The sequence below is a fragment of the Pygocentrus nattereri genome, chromosome 11 (assembly GCF_015220715.1).
Source record: "Pygocentrus nattereri isolate fPygNat1 chromosome 11, fPygNat1.pri, whole genome shotgun sequence".
Classification (NCBI taxonomy): Eukaryota; Metazoa; Chordata; class Actinopteri; order Characiformes; family Serrasalmidae; genus Pygocentrus; species Pygocentrus nattereri.
In genome coordinates this window covers 30,261,882-30,284,850 of record NC_051221.1, presented here as the reverse complement: position 1 = coordinate 30,284,850, position 22,969 = coordinate 30,261,882, and the positions used below count along the sequence as shown (strand labels likewise).

The 22,969-nt window shown below is 37.9% G+C and overlaps 1 protein-coding gene across 1 annotated transcript in view; it reads left to right on the top strand.

Moving 5' to 3' along the window:
- The window catches only part of LOC108428398 (calcium-independent phospholipase A2-gamma-like), a 28,136-nt gene extending 7,142 nt beyond the window's left edge, over positions 1 to 20,994 (top strand). Inside the window, exons 6-10 of the mRNA XM_017699350.2 lie at positions 209 to 380; positions 1,189 to 1,246; positions 1,352 to 1,546; positions 13,216 to 13,411; positions 16,430 to 20,994. Coding sequence (XP_017554839.1) covers positions 209 to 380; positions 1,189 to 1,246; positions 1,352 to 1,546; positions 13,216 to 13,411; positions 16,430 to 16,704 — 896 coding nt within the window. The 3' untranslated portion in view covers positions 16,705 to 20,994. The remainder of the gene's footprint in view (positions 1 to 208; positions 381 to 1,188; positions 1,247 to 1,351; positions 1,547 to 13,215; positions 13,412 to 16,429) is intronic.
- Positions 20,995 to 22,969: the final 1,975 nt, after the last annotated feature.

Here is a 22,969-nt window from a genome sequence, read left to right as displayed (position 1 = left end):
TGGTTGCGTTTTCTGTGAATGCTCTTTTTATAACGCTCACATTCATCAGATTTATCTGCTTGGGGAACCAACGTTACAACATGTTCTTCCACAGGTTGCATGTAATTACACATTGCAAATCCCCCAAAACGTACACTGAAAGCTTTTAGGTGTTTAAAATTTAACACTTGAAATGAAGTAATTTTTGATTTTGTTTGTATCTTCTCAGGTGCTATATTAGGTTTCATGCTGGGTGTTTTCCGTATCCATGTAAGTGAATGTGAGGAGCTGTACAGGAAGTTGAGTTCTGATGTGTTTAAGCAGAATGTCATCGTGGGTACAGTGAAAATGGGCTGGAGTCACGCCTTCTACGACAGCGAGGTCTGGGAGAAACTTCTGAAGTGAGTACATAAACTTTTTCTGACATATTTACAGTTTTACTGTCATTAATAAAGAATATTGGACCATGGGGATTATTTAGAATCATGATAAATTTGTAGAACATTCCAATCACTGATCACATCATTTTTCATATTTTAATCAACCCTTTAAGAAAGCTGAAAATTGATCCGTGTAACCGCCCTCCTTATTTTACACTTTGAAAAATGCTTGAAAATAAGAGGGACACTTTGGACTGGTGTATATATTCCAAGGGAATGTAAAATACACATAGAATTAGCATAAATTAGGAGTGGTGGTAATTTCTGGTATAACCAGGTGATGAAAAATAAAACAAAAAAAAACATATTTCTTTTTTCCAGGTGTGGCTGTGGTAGGTTCTCACACAGCTGACTAATATTAGGTAGGACAGTGACAAATTATGCTTGGGTTAATTTACAACTGGATTCTCGGAGGCTACTTATCATACTTATCAGTTATACTCATATTTGTTCAGTGCAGGGTAAGGTGGGTGTGCTCATTGGAGGTCGGAAGCATTGGTTGACTAATTTTACATATGATGTAGATTTGTATTCCAGTACTGGGCTATTTCATTCATCTGTATAGCAGAGCTTAATTAGAGGGTGCTCTGCAAAGGCTGAACTAACAACAATGATGTTGTTTTGACAGTTTTAAAAGATGTGTGAGGATTTCAGACTAATGTCATTTATTAATTACAAAGCAATATATTGCAGTTTTCAGTGAAAATGGCTTTAGGGCATACTTTCTCTAGAACGTTTGTTCTAATGAGTATTCTCATTTTCCCCACAGAGAAAAAATTGGCTCTGATCTTATGGTTGAAACATCAAGAAACCCTGATTGTCCCAAGGTAGGGCTGTGAGAATTTAAGTGATGTCATGAAATCCTCATTGTAGCAATTGTTCGTGACTTGACTATGAAAGCCTGAAATCAGCCTCTGTAACATCTCCACCAGGTGGCAGCAGTGAGTACAGTGGTAAATAAGGGCACTCCATTGAAAGCATACGTCTTTAGGAACTACAACTTGCCACCTGGTGTGCGTTCCCACTATCGAGGTGGCTCCCAACACAAGATGTGGGAGGCCATCAGAGCTTCCTCAGCTGCTCCTGGGTACTTTCAGGAATTTGCACTGGGCACTGACCTGCACCAGGTAAGATTAAATGACTCCGAAGCACAGTATTACTCACATGTGCAGTGAGGTGAAATCAAATTACAGTTCCAAGAGCTGAAATCAGAAACATCTTTTGTAATTTAGCGGTGCTTCATACAGCTGGGTCAGAATTTTTCTTAAATTCACCATATCGGTGAAGAATAGACTCAAGCTTTCCATTATGAATTAACCAAAGACTGCAGAGCACTTAAGCATAATCACTAGCACTACATCCAGTCCGTTAGGAAACTGAGAATGCACACTGGCCAGGAGGAGAAGCTCTCATGTGGTTGTTGTGAATCTATCACCATTTATAATAGTAATTTTGATAGTATTTTTAATGTGTTTTGTGACTTTTTGTCTGTTACAATAACAAAATAATAATAATAATAATAATAATAATAACAAAGTAATAATAATAATAACAAAATAATAACAAAAGTTATATTTTGCTATATCACCAACTCCTAAACTGAGAAGTTAAACACACCTATATTTTTGTGGGGACTCTGTTATTCCCATATACATAGCAGTTTTTTTTAAAATAACATTATAGTCTAATCAGCTTTTAACCTAGAAAAAAGTTCCCAAATTGTAGAGAAGCCTTATTCCTTTGATAGTTTGTTTTTTAATCTATTTTTATTTTTCTCCTGCATCTTGCTCATGGATTGAAACATCATGGAGCAGGTGCTGAAGCGGAGCTTGGTGTTTAATTGAAGCGTGAGGGCCTGGTGGGGAGCAATGAAAGAGAATTGCTGATGGGTCCCTGTAGAGTGGGGGGGGTTTCTTCCCTGTATGTTTTCCTCCCTACAGAGACACTCATTATACACATATGCACACTTTGAGGTTGAGAGCAAGTAACGGATTTTCACACGGACATTTCATTTTTAAAATCAATTTTAGATTGAGTACCACAGTTTGAACCTGAAAGCAAAAGAAGTTAAATTGAAGTATGCCTTATGATTATTTTTTTATCAATCAGTTAATACATGACTCTAGTGTATTGTGAATTTAGATTTTTCTGTGAAAGTCATGAGCTGAGTGATCATTCTTTCTTTGAAACCTGACTTTTCTTTACATCGGGGTCACTGAAATTTTTTTACTACAACTGAAAGGCGAAAATACTTACATTCTGCATATTGCTCACAACAGAACTTTTAATTGATTGATGCAAATAAATCAGTTTATATGCAACTTAAACCTCAGTCCATAAATCCTTTTAGACATACAGGAGGAAAGAGTTTTTGAAATGAGCTCGCTCACTGCACTTTTAAACTAGTGTTTCTATCATCAAAGAATATTAACTTCACAAGTAGACTGGTTTGAGGAAATTAGAATGAGAACAACCAGTTTTGTTATCAATTGTGTAGTTTCTTAGCTACATTTACTGTATGTTCCACATACACAGACAGACTGCTGCAGAATGCGTTACCATCAAGAATGGGTGGGCGAACCCTGCTGCACCACAACTTTCCATTGGCTAAACTGGCTATAACACCACATCGATTCTCGCACATGCTTTAGAAACTTTTCCACCTGGAACGGAGCTCTGTTGTGTTCCAGCCCGGTTATGCCCTGCTAGCTAGCCGCTAGCTCACACACGAGCATTTCTTGTAAAACTGTGAATCATTCTTTTTGTGTCAATGTTCTTGATTGTTTCTTGAAGCTTTAATGTAGCAAGCTTGACAGTTTCACATTCTACTGAATAAGACCTTCCCGTGACTTCTTTGAGCTGTCTACCTTTTTCAGTTTTTTTTGGAATTTGCTCACACAAACACATTGCTCCTCTTCTGCTCTCTCTGTATCTCTGGTGCCAGGCTGATCCTCGCAGACTCTTTCAGGCTGCTCAGGCTGGCATGTCAGATGGTCTTGAGTGTGGCATTCTTCCCACGGCAGCCTCCTTCTTAAACCCAGAGCTTAACTCAGAGGTGCAGAAACTGCAGAGTCCTGCTGATCCCCCCCCTGTTCTCTGTGTACTGCTGTTTAAAAGCATCATGGTAGCCATCAATACACTGAGCTGAAAGCTCTGATGTAAGGGTTGGTTTCATATGCTGTCATCCTGCCATATTTTCCAAGGATGCCCACAGAGCAGTCCGCTTCCATCCTGTCACGCCACAATGAGCCTCTTGTCTCTGCAGTCAGGGCTCGAGTCACTTCTTAAGTCTGTACAACACAAGTGCATGGGACGATATTCATATGATTCACTGCTGTTCTTTGACTGTCAATGCGTAATGGACTACAACAAGATCACCTGTAAACTGGCCCACAAGTCATGAAGACTTGTAGCAATGGTCTCCTCTGTGATGCATCCCTCCTCAAACAGCGTATGTATCCACACATTGGCAAGTTGTCATATTCTCAAACAATTCTGCATCATTTACATATGCAAGCTTTATACCAAAGCAGATCCAGAGGGAGGAAGTTGGTGCTGAATGCCCAAGCATGGCATCTTTTCAGCAGTTGCCATGGACTCTGCCAGGGCGGTGTTCAGGAATGAAGCCTGTTAGGCTGTTTATGCCCACCCTCACACAGCTGCTGAAAGACACACTCACAAGAGAGCAGAAAAACCACCACCCAGGAGAAAAGACACAAGTTTGGAGTAGAAATAGAGCCCATCACCTCAGCTCTCAGAGCCCGATGCATCACATTGTCCCAACGTTACAGGATATAGACCTGCGACATAATACACTGACATCTCATGACTATGTGAGGCTGATTGTTAAATGTAGAGAGTGGAAAGCTGGTCTGCAGTGCACATTTGTGTAAGCAGTTGCATAGTATGGTGGATAACACCATTGCACTGCACATGGAAGGCCAGAGGTTTGATTCTTCATCCAGACAAGACCGCCACTGCTACACCTTTCCGCTCATCGGTTTATCTCTTACTCTTGGCTGAGTTTTTAAGATATATGTCCTTTTAAGAAAATGTGTGTTAGTGAGTGATCATACTACTCCAGAGCCTTCACATTATTCTGCTGCAGCCACCGATTTGGCCCTGTCTGGAATGTCCTGCTGTGCCCCATACGTATCTTCCAGGCTAAAGCATGCAAGGATTTCCTATTATCTGCTAATTTTGTCCCATCATTCCAAATTACTTTATTGAAAACATTGTGGGGTTTCAGTAGATGCTTTTTTGCTGTAGTACATACGGGCTGTTTTCTCATCTGGCTGCAATAATTGCTTTTCCTCATTGTTTTTCCTTTGCATTTCTCACATTTTGTCTTAAATATTTCTTGGTCTGTCTGATCTTGGCTTGATATGACTTGGAATTGTGCTGATTATCAATTTTATATCTTGTTATAACCGTTTTCCTAAAATATAGTGATTAATTACTTTCTCACAAACTTTCTGACACTTCTTTTGTTTTCCTCATATTTATGTATCCAGAAAACTCAGTGCAGGCATACATCAAATGCACAAAGTTTCCCTTAAAAAAAAGTCAGGAACCTGCTCAGTGTGTATAGTCATACACTGATTACAATCTAACAAGGAACAGATGCAGAATCTTCACCTTTACCTTCACCAAGTGTATAACATATCCAACATTACTGTAATGCATGCAAGTTTCTGTGATCATACATAGTTTCTTCTGAGCACTATTACTCATATGATCATATCTTATGAATTCAGCCATGGGTATGTACATTTCTAAGCAGATCTGTGTCAGTAAGAGTCTTTGGGCTACATTCACGTGTGTGTGTGTGTGTGTGTGTGTGTATGTATAGATGGATGGATGGATGGATGGATGGATGGATTCTATACAATGTTTCTGTCTAGGAATCAGCAGTGAATACTAGACAAAGAAAATAAACAGAAAGAAACCTGTCCTGTGCCCTGGCAGCACATCCTTCAAGGCCTCAAGGTTGTGATTTAAACCCATGGGGGTGTCTGCAGTGTTAAAATGCAGACATATTTGAAGTGTTGCTGTAGTGGGATGGCTGTAGGCAGTAAACATATTTGTTGATTGCGTTGACTGATTAAAGTCATGGTAAAGACAGCTAGTTCATCTCGCTCACAAAAATGAGAATATAAAGATATTCCAGACAAGGAAAATATTAGATTTTTTTCAAATCATTCTCATATGTCAGATTGCTGTTTGAGCACATTCTGTTATCATCAACATGAAGAATGCATAAAGAAAATCAGTTTGGTAGCTTAATTTACTTTTGCATTGTGGAGAGCAATTAAACAAAGTTAATTGCTAATTTGCAATTTTATGTTATGGAATGAATTTGTGCCTCAAAGTGAGTCCATCATATCTTTCATACTATCATGAAAGCAATGCGGGTAATTGGTCCCTGAAGACAAATCGACTGCAGAGGTTTAATATCAAGCTGAGGTGTGCATGTGCGTTTGTGTGCTTCAGTCTTCCATTGTGTAGCTTCATTTCCTGGTCATAGCCTGAGGGTGAAGGCTCCAGTTTCCCTTGTCCAGATGAGACCGCCTTGGTTCAGTATTTATGACGACAACTTGAACCTTATTTGAAGCATCTGGCTCACAAGGTCAAAGGTCATGATGGGAAACTAGTCAGGGTAATTGCATAATGTGGCATAATGACCTTCTGCCCCAGCCAATCAGGTCAGAGTCATGGTTGTCCATCATGCTGAAGCTTATACATTAGAGCTGTATTTACTAATGTGGGTGGAAGGAATTGTTTCGTCCCTTCTCTTGAGTTTAGTTTGTTATTCCCATTAGGACAGATTGCCAAACAATAATCTTTCATGTGCTCTCTCAATATTGGGTAGTGCTAGGATGCACTACAAGAGCAGACCAAGCGAAATGTCAGACGTGTAGGTGACCAAGTTGATTCAATACTGAAGCCAATTTTAATTCATTAATAATAGATGGATGTGTGGTGTAGTACCAGTGAATTCGGCAGTGAAGGATTCTAAAGAGCAAAATGATGTTGAACATTTGTACTATGGTTCTTTATAGAACCATTAAAAAAAATACTCTACATGGCACCAAAAAGGGTTCCACTGTTATTACCAGTCAAAGAACCCTTTTCAGTACATAGAATCTTTTTTTTTTTTTTTTTATAAGAGTATAGGGTGGGTTTTTTTTTTTTTTGGTCATTCTGTTTTTCAAGCAAACTTGTCTAATGAAATGACTTCAGTGTACCACTATTAAGCAGTTTGATGAGAACCAGAACACAAAAAATAAACATTTCCAGAGTGCACATCAAACTAGCCCAGCTTCCTGTCTTTGCTTAACTCTGAGGCCCTGTATCATTAGACAACACCTCTAGATTATGTAACGTATGCCTAATGAATGGCCACTCAGTCTCCTTGTCCTTATGGCACTAGAGTGGCTTGGCAGATCACAGCATGCTAACTTTGCACTCCTTGCCAAGTCTTCCCCATCCCCAGAGCCAGAGAAAGCCAGAAGCAGATAGTTCCTGCACTAATTGCTGAGAACATTGACCAAGGTTATAGATCTATGGCCTAAAATGCACTCGGTGCTGGTGTGGGTGAGAGAGGACCTCTGTACTCTTTGTGCTGTTAATTATAGTCTGTCAAAGAGCCCTCTGTCTGTAGTGGTGAAAAAGAACTCAAACTGTGAAAAGACCTAAACACATACATGCAGTTTTGATTGATCACAGGATATGGCACAAGTGGAAAGAGGAAGTTTAAGATTAGAATTGTTAAGAAGAGAAAAATGTTTTTTCTTTGATTGGTTTACTTTAACAAATGTCAAAAAAGAAGAAAGCAGAATAGTGAAATGTGGCAAAGGGTTTGTCAGAGGAAAAAAAAATGTCATCAGATGAATGTAGGGGATGCTGTTAGTTTAAGACAACATAATAGCAGATTATTCACCAGAAGCTCTGACTGATAAGTGCTGAGCTTTTCATAGATATCCATCATCATCATCATCATCCTCATTTCCATCTAAATTAAGTCTAATCAGGAACGGGCAAAGATGAAATTTTAATGAGGAGATATGTTTTAAGAACTTGTTTCCGCTTCCGAAGTCATTATAACTTTATCCATGCCTGATGCAGCCAGTGCAGTCAGCTTATTAATCAGATCAGATACAGTCATGCACATCTTTTCTTGTTTGAGAAAGTGCAAATAGGGCTCAGTTTGGTCTACAGTGAGTAGTTCCAATGAACAACATGATCATGGGGACTGGAAGGAAGCACTTTGTAAACAGTGATATGTGGTTCTTAAATTTGCTGAAATGTCACGGTAATACTGAAGGATACATGGGTGAATTGCTGTCAACCAGTTGTCAGATATTTATGGCTTAGTGTGTTTTCCAGAAGATGATTCTTTGCTGAGTGCTTTCCTCTTTTGGAACATGAAAGAGTCTAATTAGCAGAACCACTGTGAAAAGCGAAACTCTGGATGATTAGGCTGATGGTGCAGAAGCAGAGGTTACACAGGTCTAAGGGAGCAAGTATTACACTTACTGCAGTAAGAACTTTCACCATTTTCAACATTTTGGAAATGGTCAAATACAATGTTACAACTCTTGGTAAATTTTGTCATTTTTTTAATGTCTAAAACTGACTGTCGTTAATCACTGATTTAATCATAAACTGGAAAGACAGTTACTTTAAATCAGGGAAGCAACCCATCAGAATATGAATTATAACATCCATTGCTACCTCTGTGTTTTTTCTACATGTAGCTGTCAGACATTCTGTATTATTGTCTTCACATTCTCCATCATCACTTACAAAGTACTTAAGCCATATTCGAGCAGAATAAGAATGACCTGGGTATGTCCTGTAATTGAGTGATAACTGATGGAATGTGCTATGTCTGTACTTTTTGCAAGTATTAATTCCAGAGTAAATTATCTCCTGTAAGTCGCCAAAATCTGAGCTACTCAGTAATAGTAGTCCTGCTCAAACCTACATTTCAGTAATGTAGTAACAAAACCAGGTAATAGAAAATGGGTGAGGCTGAAGTCGGCTTCCTATTCACCTGTTTCTTGTTAGAATTTTCTAGTTACATTCTGGCACCTCAAGTTTCCCATTCCTGCGGTTACATTGTGGCGTATCAATAAAAAAAAAAAAAGTCAAACAAAAAGCTGGTGCATAAGAAACTGACTTCAGCTTCATAGTAAACGGCACCTCCCTTTGTTTTCTTTTGGTGACCTTTAGACGTGACTGTCAGCTAAGATGTAGCTCGATTTAACTTAGTTTATTAATAAAAACTTCATGAAAAGAGTACTGAAATCTACAGTGTTTTTGGTGATGGCTGAATTACAAGGTGAAAGGAAAATTAAATCGAAGGCACCTCTCTAGTCAGGCCTATGTTCCTAGCCTAATGCTAGTCTACAAGTCATTTAGCCAGACACTGTGTTGTTATTGTTCAGAAGTGTGTCGCATAATGCTGGTGCAAGCATCCACATGATAAGGTTTCGATCGGGCTATTTGGCTAATTAGGGGAAATTGCAGAGATCACTTATCCCATACGAATCAGCCAGTCAAATCATGCACAGATTACAATTTGGAACCTCCTTTGGTGAAGCCAAGGCCTTGTCCACATGTACACTGGTAGCATTTTCTATGCAATTCGGCCTCTTATTCACATTTACACAGCGTTTTAGGCCACTGGAAAGGAACCTTTTTTTAGTGTTGTTGTGTAGACAGAGAAAACTGAGTTTTTGGCTTGCAACATCGAGTGTGTGTGCCGTTATCTCCTTTATTTACATGAGGCGATCTTGTGCAATTGTGGACATAATAGTGTTGGTTTTAACATTGCTTACAGGACTTGTTACTTGTTTACACATGTAAATGTACAATTACTTTTGCATTATTTTGGAAAACGGAGGCATCACAATGCATTAACGATGTCTAAGGTCTAGGTCTAATCCAGCTCAAAATAGGGCTTTACCCTTTCTCTGTTCCAAATAATGACTGGTAGCAGTTGGTGATTTGTAGCAGCACCCTAAAAGCAATGGTTTTAGATGAGGCAGATGAACTTTCAATCACAGTGCTTCAACATCACAGAATAACAGATTTCCACTGTACTTTGCAAGAATTTAGTTTGAAAATATACCACTACACTACCAACAACAACTGTTGCTTTCCTCTCTGTAGATGTTATGTGCCTGTGCATTATTTGCATGACTTTCAGAAATAGATGATAAATTAATAATCTGTGTCATCAATACATCTGGAATTTTATGAATTTTTATTCTAAGACAAGAAAGTGTTGTTATATTTGATAATGTTAAAACAAACCAACGGAAATTCAGACATCATTCCTACTTATTATTGAGAAATACTAATTTAATTAACAACCTCTGAGTAATTCTCATGAAGGTTTTTTTTCCCACCTGAAAAGACTTTGTTCTTCTGTAAAGCAGCCTCTTTGTCCTTATTTCTACTGGTCTAGGTCTGTTACCATGATTAATGACAGTCTTTCAAAAACACAGCTTTTCATTAATCATGTTCCTGACTTCCTGACCAATTCTTGTGTGGCAGCTCTGGAACCCCATACACTATAACATTCATCAGTCTTTTTCTGAGAAAACCGGAGGCTGGTTGTTTATTAAATCTTTTTATATGTGACCTTAGACCTTGAAGCTGCTTTCCTGTTGCCTGTATCAGCTGTGTAGGAAAGTCTTTTTCTTTATTCAATAAATTATGCACCTGCACAAAACACTGTTTTTACCTCCCTTCTTAGAAGCCGTGCTGTTGGCGTATTCTATCTGATGGAGGTTAGTGAACCACCAGGCGTCTTGGCTGGGTGCTACCTGCATTGTTGGACTCCTTGTAGCAGGCGAAACAGTATATTTAGTTACTCACCGCTTACTCGACTTAAAGCAGGGCATCCCTGCTTGTGTAGTTAAAAATGGGCAGTTATTCCATCAAAATTATTTGTAAAATTGCTGAGATTTCATCAACAACTGCCAACTTGAACTTGGCCCCCCAGATTTGATCGCGCCAATACAGAGGTGTGCCTGAGCTGTCAAGTAAACCTGTGCCAGCAAACATAAGAGGAGAAGCAACTGACCCCTAGCTCTGCTGTATTTTGGCTGTATGATTGTAGGCATTTAGGAGAGAGTGACATTAGCACTCCAAGTCCTCTTGAGGAAGGTGACCTTTACCCTGCAACATGCTGGGAGTTTGACTAACGGTTTTGTCTTAGGTTTGAGCATCTTTTTGGTTCATGTATTTTGCCTAAATTAGCTTTCACTATGCAGTTTGCCATTAAGTAGACCATTGTTTTGAACCCAGCTTTGATTCTAATATGCCTCTGTTGGAGAAATCCCCAGTGTGAGAATATGGCAGTTGTCCAAGTATGGATCTTTAGAGATAGAAAAGGAGCAAAGAGCCCTGATGTCCATTGATTGGTCCTAGAGGTCTGCCAACAAGTGTGAAAGCCTGGTTTCTCTCTCTCTCATGCTCTCATTCTATCCAGTTGCTTTTAACATCTATTTGTATCTGTCTTTTTTCCCCAGTGTCTTCTGTCATCAACATGGGCTTGTGTGTTTCTTGCAGCTGTTGGTATAAATGAATTATTGATTTGTCCAAAAATGCAACATTGCACAAACCCCTGCCTGTCACCCAGCTGAGCTCTAAATGACAGATGTTTTTAGAGGACTTTGATACGAGCTTTATTAGTTCTCTGCAAACAATTGAAGCAATGTACTTGTATTGACTTGCTGGCATATTCCAGCTGAATTTCTTGACTCTTAATTTTATTCACTGGAGATTTTTAGATATAGTCTTCACGGAACAAAATTAAGAGGTGATATCTGAAAAATGAAACTGCTGAGCTTATCATCTGTTGGTTTAGTGTAGCAATGGCATTATCACTACTCCTTTGTTTCCCCATTAGTGTGAAAGCCATCTGTTTCTGATTTGGCAAGTCATTATATTTTAACTGTCTGTAACTCCACTTGCATATAGTGACACACTAACTAACTAGCACTTCCTCTCTGAGCTTTGAATGCGGGGATCGTTTTTGCCTTTTAAAGCCACAATTTCTTGAGAGCAGCCTGGCTTAAATGTTTGTACCGCCAATAGACTCTTAGTAATGTTTAAATGTTTAAAAGTTTGGGATCCGTCAGTGTAGGTATCATTTTGAAAAAAGAACTACAGTTAGCAAATCTCAATTATTCAGTCAGTTCAGTTAGGATACATGCTGAATGCTATTAGACATATTAAAAGTAGTATGAATATTTCATTTAGAAAATGGAAGCTACTATTTGTCATGGTATGAAATAAACATTGCAAAAAAGAGATAAAGCAAGAAAAACTCATCATGTTGGTCACAGTTATTATTGTGTCTCACCACTCTGGACTGAGTGTCCTGATTTTAGCATCCTTATTTCATTGCACCCCTGCAGTCAGCTTGAGGGCTCAGACTGGTTTTAAGAGTTGGGATGGTTTCTGAGGCCACCAGGGGTTCGAGGACATTATTGCCTGGCCCTTAACCCAATCACGCCTCCATTTTCTGTTCTGCTCCCCTTTTTTGGTCTTTTTTTCAGCTTCTTTGCAGCTCTTGACACAGTTTCTCAGCTCTTATGATTTAAGAGTGCCATTGTCCTTTGGAGCTTCCTCCCTCCGTTCAAATTCACTGCTGGACCCCCTCCCTGAAGAAGATTGATCTTAGCATGGCAAGATAACTCATTATGCCCATCCTGGAGAGATGGTGCTAAAAGATGGGACCAAGTCCCCGAGAGGCCCAGGCCTCACTTCCCTTCCCCCTCAGACACTCAAAGTCCCCAGAAAACTCCCTACACAGGGGGCCTTGCCTCTAGCCTTCACCTCACTAATGAGGGACCCTTTTTTTGCTGTTTTGAAGGCAATTCTAGCCCCCCTTGCAGCCCTGTCCCCCATGTATCAAAGCAACACCCACAGGTTTCTCTCCATTATTACCACAATTATCCAGGGAAGACATAAGGTGACTGATATCTTCCCAGTTCACTGATGTTTTGAGGGTTGTAGATAAATGAAACTTTGCATTTAATATGTGTATAATTTGTGGTCAAATCTGAGAAGTAGGTGAGGGAACCCGGAGAACCCTGAGGGAGAAGCGGCTTAGAAATTGTGTGTGTGTGTGTGTGTGTGTGTGTGTGGTTAGTGACTGTGTAATAATATTTATTATGACAAAAATGTCAATGTATACACATTTAAAAGGCTTTAAAATTACGGCCTTGTCTGTGATTGGAATATGTTCTAATCTAGCTGTTTTGAGAGTGTGTGTGCATTTAAATTTAGCTTTACATGTGATCCACGTAAAACATTCAATATCATTCTTATCGATCTTGTTAAACAAGCTTTTTGTACTAATATTCAATCGTAACATTTATAGGTTCTGCCTACTCTGCATCGGCCCTATAAAAGCATGTTGTAAAAGCAAAAATATTGCACAAGGATGCAGAAGCTACATTTGAAGGGGCTGAATGTAAAACATGTGTTGATTGGATGATGATCTGATTGCCATGATCGCATCAAATAATGCCAAGCATTTATGCCAGCAGACAAGAATTATGTATTGTAGATGCCTGTCTAGTCTCCATTGGTAAATTCTTCATAAAAATAAAAAGCTACCTCACCACATCTTTTCTTTCTGACTTTTGGTACATTAAACAGCTACATCACTACAGCAACCTGCATTGTAGGTTTTTGATTTTTGTGGTGAAAAGTGTGTTTGTGTTTGAATTAAATGCTGTTGATCATCACTGTCCCTTTTTCTGTTTAGGATGGCGGTTTGCTGGTAAACAATCCAACAGCTCTGGCAATCCATGAGTGCCAGTGTCTGTGGCCAGGTTCCCCTCTTCAGTGTGTGGTCTCTCTTGGTACAGGGCGCTTTGAGGCTCCCAGCAAAAACGCCTCCACCTACACGAGCCTGAAGACCAAACTGACCAACGTCATCAGCAGTGCTACAGACACAGAGGGTGGGTGGAGATGTGTTTGTGTGAAATAATAGTCTCTTATTAAATTACTAAATGTGAAAGGAAAATCAAATGAGAATGGTAAGATGAAGAATATATGAGGCCATTGTTTGCCATTTAAATGAATTATCTTTATTTATTATTTAATTGTAACTTATTAAATAAATACATCACATAATTATACAAAAGTACCATTATGTGAATGTATTTTCATTGCATCAAAATAACATTTCTTTTAGGAATTTATGCCTCCCAAAGAATAAAAATGGCATTGAGTGTGACCATATATGCAGTATATGTAAGTAGTGCAATTTATTTATACAATTTTAAATGAAATAGTTTGGCAAAATGAAGTTTCAGAAAGGCACATTCAGACATATAGGGTTCCATAAGTCACAGACCTAAGGAACCAGTTTCATCCTCTGGAGGCTTTCCTTATTGTTAGTATTATAATAAGGTGGAACAAAGTATGTCAGTGTCAGCTGTGGCTAGCCTCATGCCATGTTGTACACGTTTATTTTTTTAAATGATGGCAGAGATGTGTTCTATTTTTGGATGCAAAGTTAAAGGGCAACATTTGAGCCTCCATGTGTTGCCAAGGAATCTGAAGATCAGAGAAAACAGGTAATTGTGGAAAAATCAGACTGTCCCAGCCAACTTCCTTTCAGGCCCTTTGGAGAGGTTCTTTAAAAGTATTCAGCTACGTGCAAAATTGTTGTCCATAGATTCTGATTTGCTGTCACACAGCACAGTCGACCACATAGAACTGTTATAATGACATGCATATAAGAATGAGTGTGCAGTAGAGTTAGAGTACTGCATCATAAAGAAGACCCCAAGTGAATTATATGGTGTAGTCCCAAAGTCAGTTGCCCTTTCACAAATATTGAAAAAAAACGGTCATTTTTAAGTCAGGGTTAGGGTGGTTCAGTTTACCAAGTTAGGTGATGTGACCCCACGAAACCATGAAAACATGTTATTATTTTAATCATGTTTATTTATTTGACCAAGAAAGTATTTGAGTTAAAGGGCAAAGGTTTTCAGTAGTGGTGAATAATTTTAAAAATTTTGTGGCTTTTATTTATTGTTGTAGGGTTGCACCACCTCACATTTTCTGAATGGTAAAATTATCCTGGCTAAAACTAAATGTAAAACATTAAAAAAGGTGAAACAAATGTCAATACATAAAATTGATTCCTATATGAAAACGATCAAATCATTATTAATAATATTTTTTAAATATAATTTTGAAAGCCTTATTTCCCATTGACCTAAATACTGTCTAGAACTTTCTCTTTGGCTATGAGTTAATTGAAGTGTGACTGTGCTTTTACAGTTACATTTTGAAAAATCATACAGTGGTAAAGTCATTAAACCATATTTACTTGTCAAGCCTTGTACTGTCACGTTTACCTTCAGCTTTTTGCTGGTGTCGAGTTTATTTTTAAAATGAGCTTAGTAGCTCAGAAAGGGTGGGTGAAAATCTCTCCTTGTGTGTTCCTTTTGATATGAATATTAATATGTGGAAATATTGTCAGAGAATATGGAAGTATGTTGGTGCTTTATGTGTAATGCTCAATTCTGAATGAGTCAGTAGGTTTACATCAGTTGACATGTCTAAGGCTTGTGTGTGAGTGTGTGGATGTGGAAGTGAGCATGTAAGCATGCATGTGTGGCACACCTCGCCTTCTCTCTGCCTTCCATTTGGGATTAAACAGGGCAGTGGTTTAATCGTGGAGGTTATTTATAAATCTTGGATTAACGAATGCTCCAGCCTGGATTTCTCTCTCCCAGTTGAGAGAAAGCAGGCTATGCACCGTTACAGTCACAAACGCACCCCTGGGAGTTTATTGGTAATATAACTATATATTTTTAGGTACAAATAACTATTGGTACTATAACTATAACTATTAGGTACTATAACTAATAAATATTGCTGTAAAAAAGGAACCTTCACGTATATGGAACAACCATATACGTTCTCCTGCAGCATTGACCACTTTGTTACATGGCACAAGGACAAAGAAATCCCACTTATACTCTTATACCCCAGTTTAGTTGCTGAGATTAATTGCAGACCGTTTAAAATGCCAGTGATGTTCATTTATTATGTCCTTAATTTCTGAATCAGTGAGGTTGCTTAACTGAGCAAATGACTGAACAGTAATGCCAGTAAGAAAGGGCTGCTGGTCTGCAGGTTAAATCATCAGGCTGTCACAGATGGCCCCTTTATAATGAGATTAGTGACCCTTGAAGTAAAGTGAGAAATATTAGGTATTTAATAGAGCTGCTTCCTTTACTTTATTACTGAAATTCTTACTGGGGTAAATGCACTGTGGTATCCTACAGTCTGAGTCAGTGCTAAATGTGTTGTCTCTCTTTGTGACTGTGTCTCTCTGAGTTACAGACTTGTGTGGTGCTGTTGTGCAAAATGCACAACATGAATTTTATAGTTGCTGAACTGCTTTATTATTCTCTATTACCCAGGTAGGGAGCTGGTTTGTCCTCATAACTTTGGTTTCAGGGCATGTCTTAATTTTAAAAAAGTGGAAATGGAAAGAGCATAACTTTAGTTGTCATAATTTAAAGAATATCAGTCAGATTAGCAGTTGTATTTTTCATAGGGAATTCACAAGCATTACTGCTGTATTATTAGACTTGCATGCTATCAAATAGTATGCTTTCATCCAGCTCTAATACAGTTTGAGCTGGATTCCTGTCATCTAAAAGTGCAGAAAGGCTTGTATTGAAAATTTAGAATAAGATGCTATATAAATAATTTGAAACGTGATTTGAAAGGATGCCTTTTTTGACCTTGATTTTATTTTGTTGTGACTTTAAAAAAAAAAAAAAAAAAGAAAAGAAGAAATTGGTTAAAATCGATGTAAAACTAGTGTGGCTGACATGAACAGCTGCAGAAGAGGAAAAAAGTTATCCTATCCCACTTACTCATCTTCTTGTTCTGTCTGTTTCTTTTCCATTGGTCTTTTCTCTTTTGCCTCTTTTCTTTCACTCTCTCAGAGGTGCACACCATGCTGGATGCCCTGCTGCCTCCCCACACGTATTTCCGCTTTAACCCATATATGAGTGAGGATGTGGCTCTGGATGAGAGCCGCAGTGAGAAACTGAACCAGTTGCAAGCAGAGGGGGTGTGTTATCTGGAGCGCAACGAGGAGAAGCTGCAGCGAGCCGTCCGCACACTCATGCGAGAGAAAAGCTCGACTCAGAAGCTGATTGAGTGGGTCCGCCTCAAAGCACACATGTATGATGGCCTTTCAGGCTTTTCAAAACTGTAGGGATGCGTGGCTGCTGTTTCGACAATCATGGCACATGCCTCAGAGCTTACATTTATTGATAAAGCATGTTCTGATACTTCCTCTAGGGTCACTCATTACTGCGCTAGAGGATTAGAATAGTGTCCTGTTCAAACATTGAAATTCCCTAACTCTAAAATTCAGAGGAACTGAAGTAAGAATTATGGTTCTTCGTAGGACAGGCAATGCATTATCAATCCTCACGCTTAAAAGAGAATCCCCCAGATAATATATAATACTTTAGTTTTGTTAGGTTATGTAAACCATAGGGCTTCCAAATGGCTTAGAAATATCAATAAGAACATCAATGTTTGGTCTATTTTTGTAGCTTATTAAAAAAATCATCATAAGCAAAAGAACATCTTTAGAAATGAGTATTTGTGACGATAAGTCAGTAACACTAATGTAAGGACTCTGGCCAGTTTTTAAGGATCTTTTAATGATTTTTAAACATAGACTGTCTGATGTATGGTAACTGCTTCATCCAAAAGCTTGTACAGAATGTTTTGAGGTCTAGAAGGTCCAGTGGTGGGGAACTCCAGTCCTGCAGGGACAGATTTGTGCAGTTCGGTGTTTTTCTTGCTCAAATACACTTCAAGTGATTAGTTCATTGACAAGTTTATTTGGTGTGACATAGCAGGGAAATCAGGAAACTTGTCTGGACTGTTTCCCACCCCTTATCTAGGAGCAAATGATTTCAAAATGAGCCTAAGAAGAAAGATGAGGTCTGCATTACATTGTGAGTTTTTGGTAGAAGCTGCAATGACGCCGCAAGTAAAATGTGCCTAAAATTTACTTGAATGGGAAAGGACCCAATTAGCTTCCAATAGCGGTTAATATCAGTTGAATTTCACACTGAATTCATCTAGGTGAACTTCAGCGCAGTTTATGAATTTCATAAGTGAGTGGGCAGCCTGTGTTATTTTCTTTCCAGAAAAAAAAGAAATGGAGAAACTGCTCCTTGGTCTATATAACGTTGCTTATTACACAAAAAAACGAATTTGTGAACTAGCCAATGTTAGGTATTCCCTGAAATATACATTCTGTACAAAACCAGATCACATCAAAACTTCCCATACATTCTTTATTTTTGCTCCACTCCGGTGAAGAAATTTGTAAAGCAGCAGTTTGGTGTGATCGTAGTAGAATATACTAATTCCCCTCATTGGCCCTAATTCATCAGTGATTGTAAAATTGATTGTAAAATAAGTGCATGCAAATTTCACAAACAGTCATGCTATTCATCGTTTTACTTTACCATATCTGTACGATCAAACACAGATCTAGTAGGGGTGTTAATACATTGTGTTAATACATTGTGTTAAAGAACCTGAAATGAATGCTTTATTTGTGGTTAACTAACTAAAACAATTATCATTATCATCTATAATATGATTATATATTATATAATTATGATAAAAATAGAAAATAACAATAATGCTCATAATTTGTGTACATCGAAAAAAAAAATAAATAAAACACAACTAGTGCAGAAGCATCTCATACACTGCAATAATACAGTGTTATTTTAGGAAAATAAATCACACTACATAATCACAACATTCCACCATCTTACAACCAACTATTTTGTTTATTTCACCCTTTATTCTTTTCTGTCATTTTAACACTATAAAGTTTGTTCAGGGATGCGGGGTGCAAAGGGTTTGTGCACTCATTGGCCTGTGAGCTGCTGAATGCTGTTGTTTTATTTGCTGCTTACCAGAACATCTGCATGAATTGTGCATGCATTATGTAAATGATATGTAAATGAGCTATTTGTAGGCTGGTACTTGATTTCACGCACCAAGGCTGATTCACCATTTGTATCCACGTCCTGCAGAGTAGTTCATACGTCATTAAAAGCAAATCTGTTTTTTTTTTGTTTTTTTTTTAAAGCGATTTTCAGTAAATAAGGGCAAGAGACCTTACTAAATAAGGTCAAATGTCTCTACAGTGTACACTTTAGAGCAGGGGTGCACAGCTCCAGTCTGTCAAGTGCCAGTGCAGTGTTCTGCAGTTAGGTAGTTTACCTACTCAAACACACCCACTAAACCTGCCAAATAACAGAGGAGTGGGATCAGGTGTTTCAGCAGCAAGAGCTGTGCACCCCAGCTATACATTGTAAGGCTCACTTTTACGCTATATTACCCAGGTAGGGGCTGGTTTGTCCTCATAACATGGGTTACAGTGAATGCCCAAATAATCTCTAAAAATACTAGAAATAACAGAAGGAGAAACTTGTGAGTTTTAGTTTGATTGCTGTCATCATTTAAAGAATCTGAAAGTGATTGAGAGGTGTATGTTTGATGAGAGTTTTTAGAAAAGCCTCACTGTTGTATAAAAAGCTTGCATGCCTTCAAATAGAGATGCATAAAGCATAATTTAATAAGCTTGTATTTGCACAAAAAATATAACTGAGTGTGCACCAGTTCTCCTTCAGAAGCTATTTAATAAAAGTAATCTTAGAATAAAAGCTTGCTTTTATACTTGCAAGTTTTGTACCATGTATATTCCTTTGTAGTTAAAATACTACAATTGATTTTGAGTATATGTGCACACATTTTGCCGCTAAATTTGTAATGATCGTTCTTATAATACACTTTGTCAGATACGTCTGTTTGTTATCTTCTTTGATGTGAGCATCTATTTATTTTATGTTTATAAATTCCAGTCATTTGCTGTGGCTGCAAATTGAATGATTCATTCATTACTTCAGGATACGTTTGATAAGAGGTACCAGTCAGTTTTACTCTGTGTATACTTCTACTTCTTTTAAGTTTTCAATAGGAAGCATTCAGTTTCCTGATGACTGAAGCTGGGAAGTCGTTTTACATGGCAAAATCAGTTTCAGTGCATTTTACATAACCACAACAACCTCACATTTATTAACATTTACAGAGCTTCAGTCATTTCTTTACTGATCTGTGGTGAGTGACCTAGTCTACCGTTGGTCATCTTTTATCTGCTTCCAATTTGTGCAGATGTGAAAACAATACATTTTAGATTGGTCACCTGTGTGCATACATTTATTTAGAGTATGTCAGAATCATGCCTCACAGATTGTCACCTCCTGTTCTTTTATGTTAGAACTTTTGTTTTGCTGGAGCTTTTTTATCCGCTCTCTTTTTGAGATTGAGCGTTTTAATACAAAGACAAACTGTTTCAATGCAGTTATGCAAAGTAGGGTGTTACTCATAGCAGTAGAAGAGCAGTTGAGAACTACGCACTTCTGCTTCAAAGTGCAACTTTAATTCTACCTGCCATGCTACATTTAAATGTTGCACCCAGGCTTCATTAGATGTTCATAGATTGTGTTTGAGTGGTGACTGAAGCTGGTTTGATAGCTAAGAGGGCTGCATTTGCCATACTGTAGAAAGTTATTATAGATAATTTCTCTGGATTGGTAGTGTGAGTGATGCAGTATATTTCATTGAAGGGAAGTAAAGCACTGAAATTGTTAGAAAAAGGCTGCAGTGTTGAGTTGATATGTAATAGGACTGAACATGAACTTGAAGTAAAACTTCTGTAGAGAGGTTTCTAATAGCTAATTCTAGATGCACATAGAGCATTATTACAACAAAAGGAATTTACACGCATAGCGGTATTTCAGTTTTAAGCTTGGATGTTTTTGAGGGCACAATTGAAAAGGCATATGCAATTAATCTTATGTAAATATTTAAGACTGAAAAAAGCTTGTGGATTGTAAAACATTACCTTATATGTTTTGTCTGGTGTCTTTGTATGTACTTTTAAAAGTGATGCCATTATTCTTTTTTTGTCCATCAGTGATGCAGTTCTCACCTTTTTGTTCTTCCTATTGCACTGTGTGCCATAGTTCTCCTGCTTCTCTCTGCGCACTGCTGTGTGTGTGCTGTGTTCCTTATTCACCCATGTTCCCGTGCCTGAAAGAAGTTATGTCTGCTGCTCATTTTCTTGGAATGATCTTCTGGTCTTATTTATAGAGCATCTCACTACAGAAATATAATAGATCTGTATCAGCTTAAGTAAAAAAAGCGATACTAAACTTGACACCTACCTGAAATGGTATAAAACCCTTGAGATGCCTTATGAGTAAGACTCTGTTAGTGGGGTGAAAAATCCAGGAATGTCAAAACAGTACTGTTATCATGTGGCATCTTCTACTTAGAATTGAAAAAAATGATTGTGTAAAACATTGAAGTTTGATTAATTTTTATTATCCAGGTTGTTTTTACCCTGCAGCCTATTGGTCATGAGGAAAGAGTGATATGTAATAAAAATGTATTTCATCCATGTTGGGTTTCATTGTATGTCTCACACTTAAGAAATACCAAAAGGGTTCTTGGAAATGATGCCTCGTAACAGTGGTCACCACCTCTGGTCCTGGAGATCTACCCTTCTGTAGAGTCTAGTTTTCAACCACAACCTGCAGCTCCTGTGTAAACTGTTTAACTTCTACAGAAGTCTTTTCCTGGTCGGTTCAGATGCATCAGTGTTGGGTAATAGGGATGTAGATCTCCGAGGTTAGAAAACGTAGAGAAACAATTATTAAATGGTTTCATATGAAAAGGTTCATCGTAGTGAAACTTACCAACTCCGATTTCTTTACAGTGGCTTTGATAGGAACCACAGCTCACAATGACAACAATGCAAATACAGCCATTTTGTGTACTATCCAAAACCACCTGGGAACCTTCATGTTTCTTTTGAGTTTATTTTTAATGCAGTGTTAATGATGGTAAAATTGCATTAAATGTGAAGAAATAATGTTCCTTTGGGAGCTGGTATACCCTATTTATACCTCTCTGCCATGAACATTTTTTAATTCACTAAATCATTTTATATTTTTAGATTTTTTGGAAAAAGAGATAAAAAAAAAAAAAAGATAATATAACTTAAAAACAAAAGAATTATAATAATAAAACATCCCACACTAAAGAAGAACCAAAAACAGTGTCAAAGTTTAGAAACTGCATTATCACATGCCAAAATAAAGACAAAAGACAGTAATCGAAGAATATAAAATAGATGATTACCACGATACAACTCAAGGTTCTGTCACATGCCTTACCTCTCGCCTAGTTTAGCGACAGAAAAAATAGGTCTTTAATTTCTCTTTGTAATCTGTGAATGATCTTGAATTAGTTGTAGTCTAGCATTAATAGCACAAAGGTGTATCCTCCTTAAGCCTTCCTCTCTCTCCTCATGAGTAGATCTGTCTCCCGGGCAGTTTTAAAGGGATCAGAGGGTGCTACGGAGTAGCTGGACAACACTCATTGAGAGACTAAGAGTTTAAGAGTCTGGTGGTTTCTGCATGCATTCTTAAATTGAAAGCTCTTGAGGCTGTGGCTGAAGCTGAAACCTGACATCAACTGAAGGCTGATTGAGGTTGAAGGCATTGGAAAAAATGAAGGTTAAACCTTGCATTCAAGTGTGAAAATAAAACAAAAAAGTGATCATATATATATATATATGTAGTGATTATATATATATATATAAAGATTTTAAACCCTTTTACCACAATGCAGAAAAGACCATATTGATCACACCTGGAACAAAGCTGTGATTGTGGCAGGGTGCAGAAAACAAAGACATGTCAGGGACTTTAAGAAACATTTTCATTTGTTTCAGTAATTTAAAAGAGTTGCATAAAGTAAAATGGTTGTATAGGAGTTTCTGTTGTAGAAAACAGAACAGCACTGAGAGAGCTATTCTGCACCGCCTGTTCCTCCATTTTGGAATATTAACAATTTCTCTAGCAGGAAAACAATCCATCATGGTTCTGGCTTTAGCAGCCCAGTAGTAGTGCTGAATAACTGGTAAGGCTAGAACTCAATGTGCTTTGAGTTACTGCAAGTGAGACTTGGAAATACGGTGAGCTTTGTAACCCCAGATGAAATTGCAAGACGAATGTGTTTTTGTAAATACATTTAAAGCCACAAATGTATCTCAAATCTATATTAAAACAGTGCCTGACATCAGGCAGCGTATTCATCACCATATCATGAAATAACTTAATGTGATGGAGCTTTTAGAGATTCGTATCTCTACTACACTCTCAGAAACAAAGGTACAAAACCTGTCGCTGGGGTGGGATGCTCAAGGGTATGTCTCTGTGCTGTTAGTCAGAGAACATAATTGTACCATAATCCATCGAAATGATATTTTCTAGTTTGTATTGACTCCACACACCCCGCCTCGTCTCCAGACTTTTTATGTTATCATTCTCTTTTAAAACATTAGGTTATGAAATTATACAAACACATAC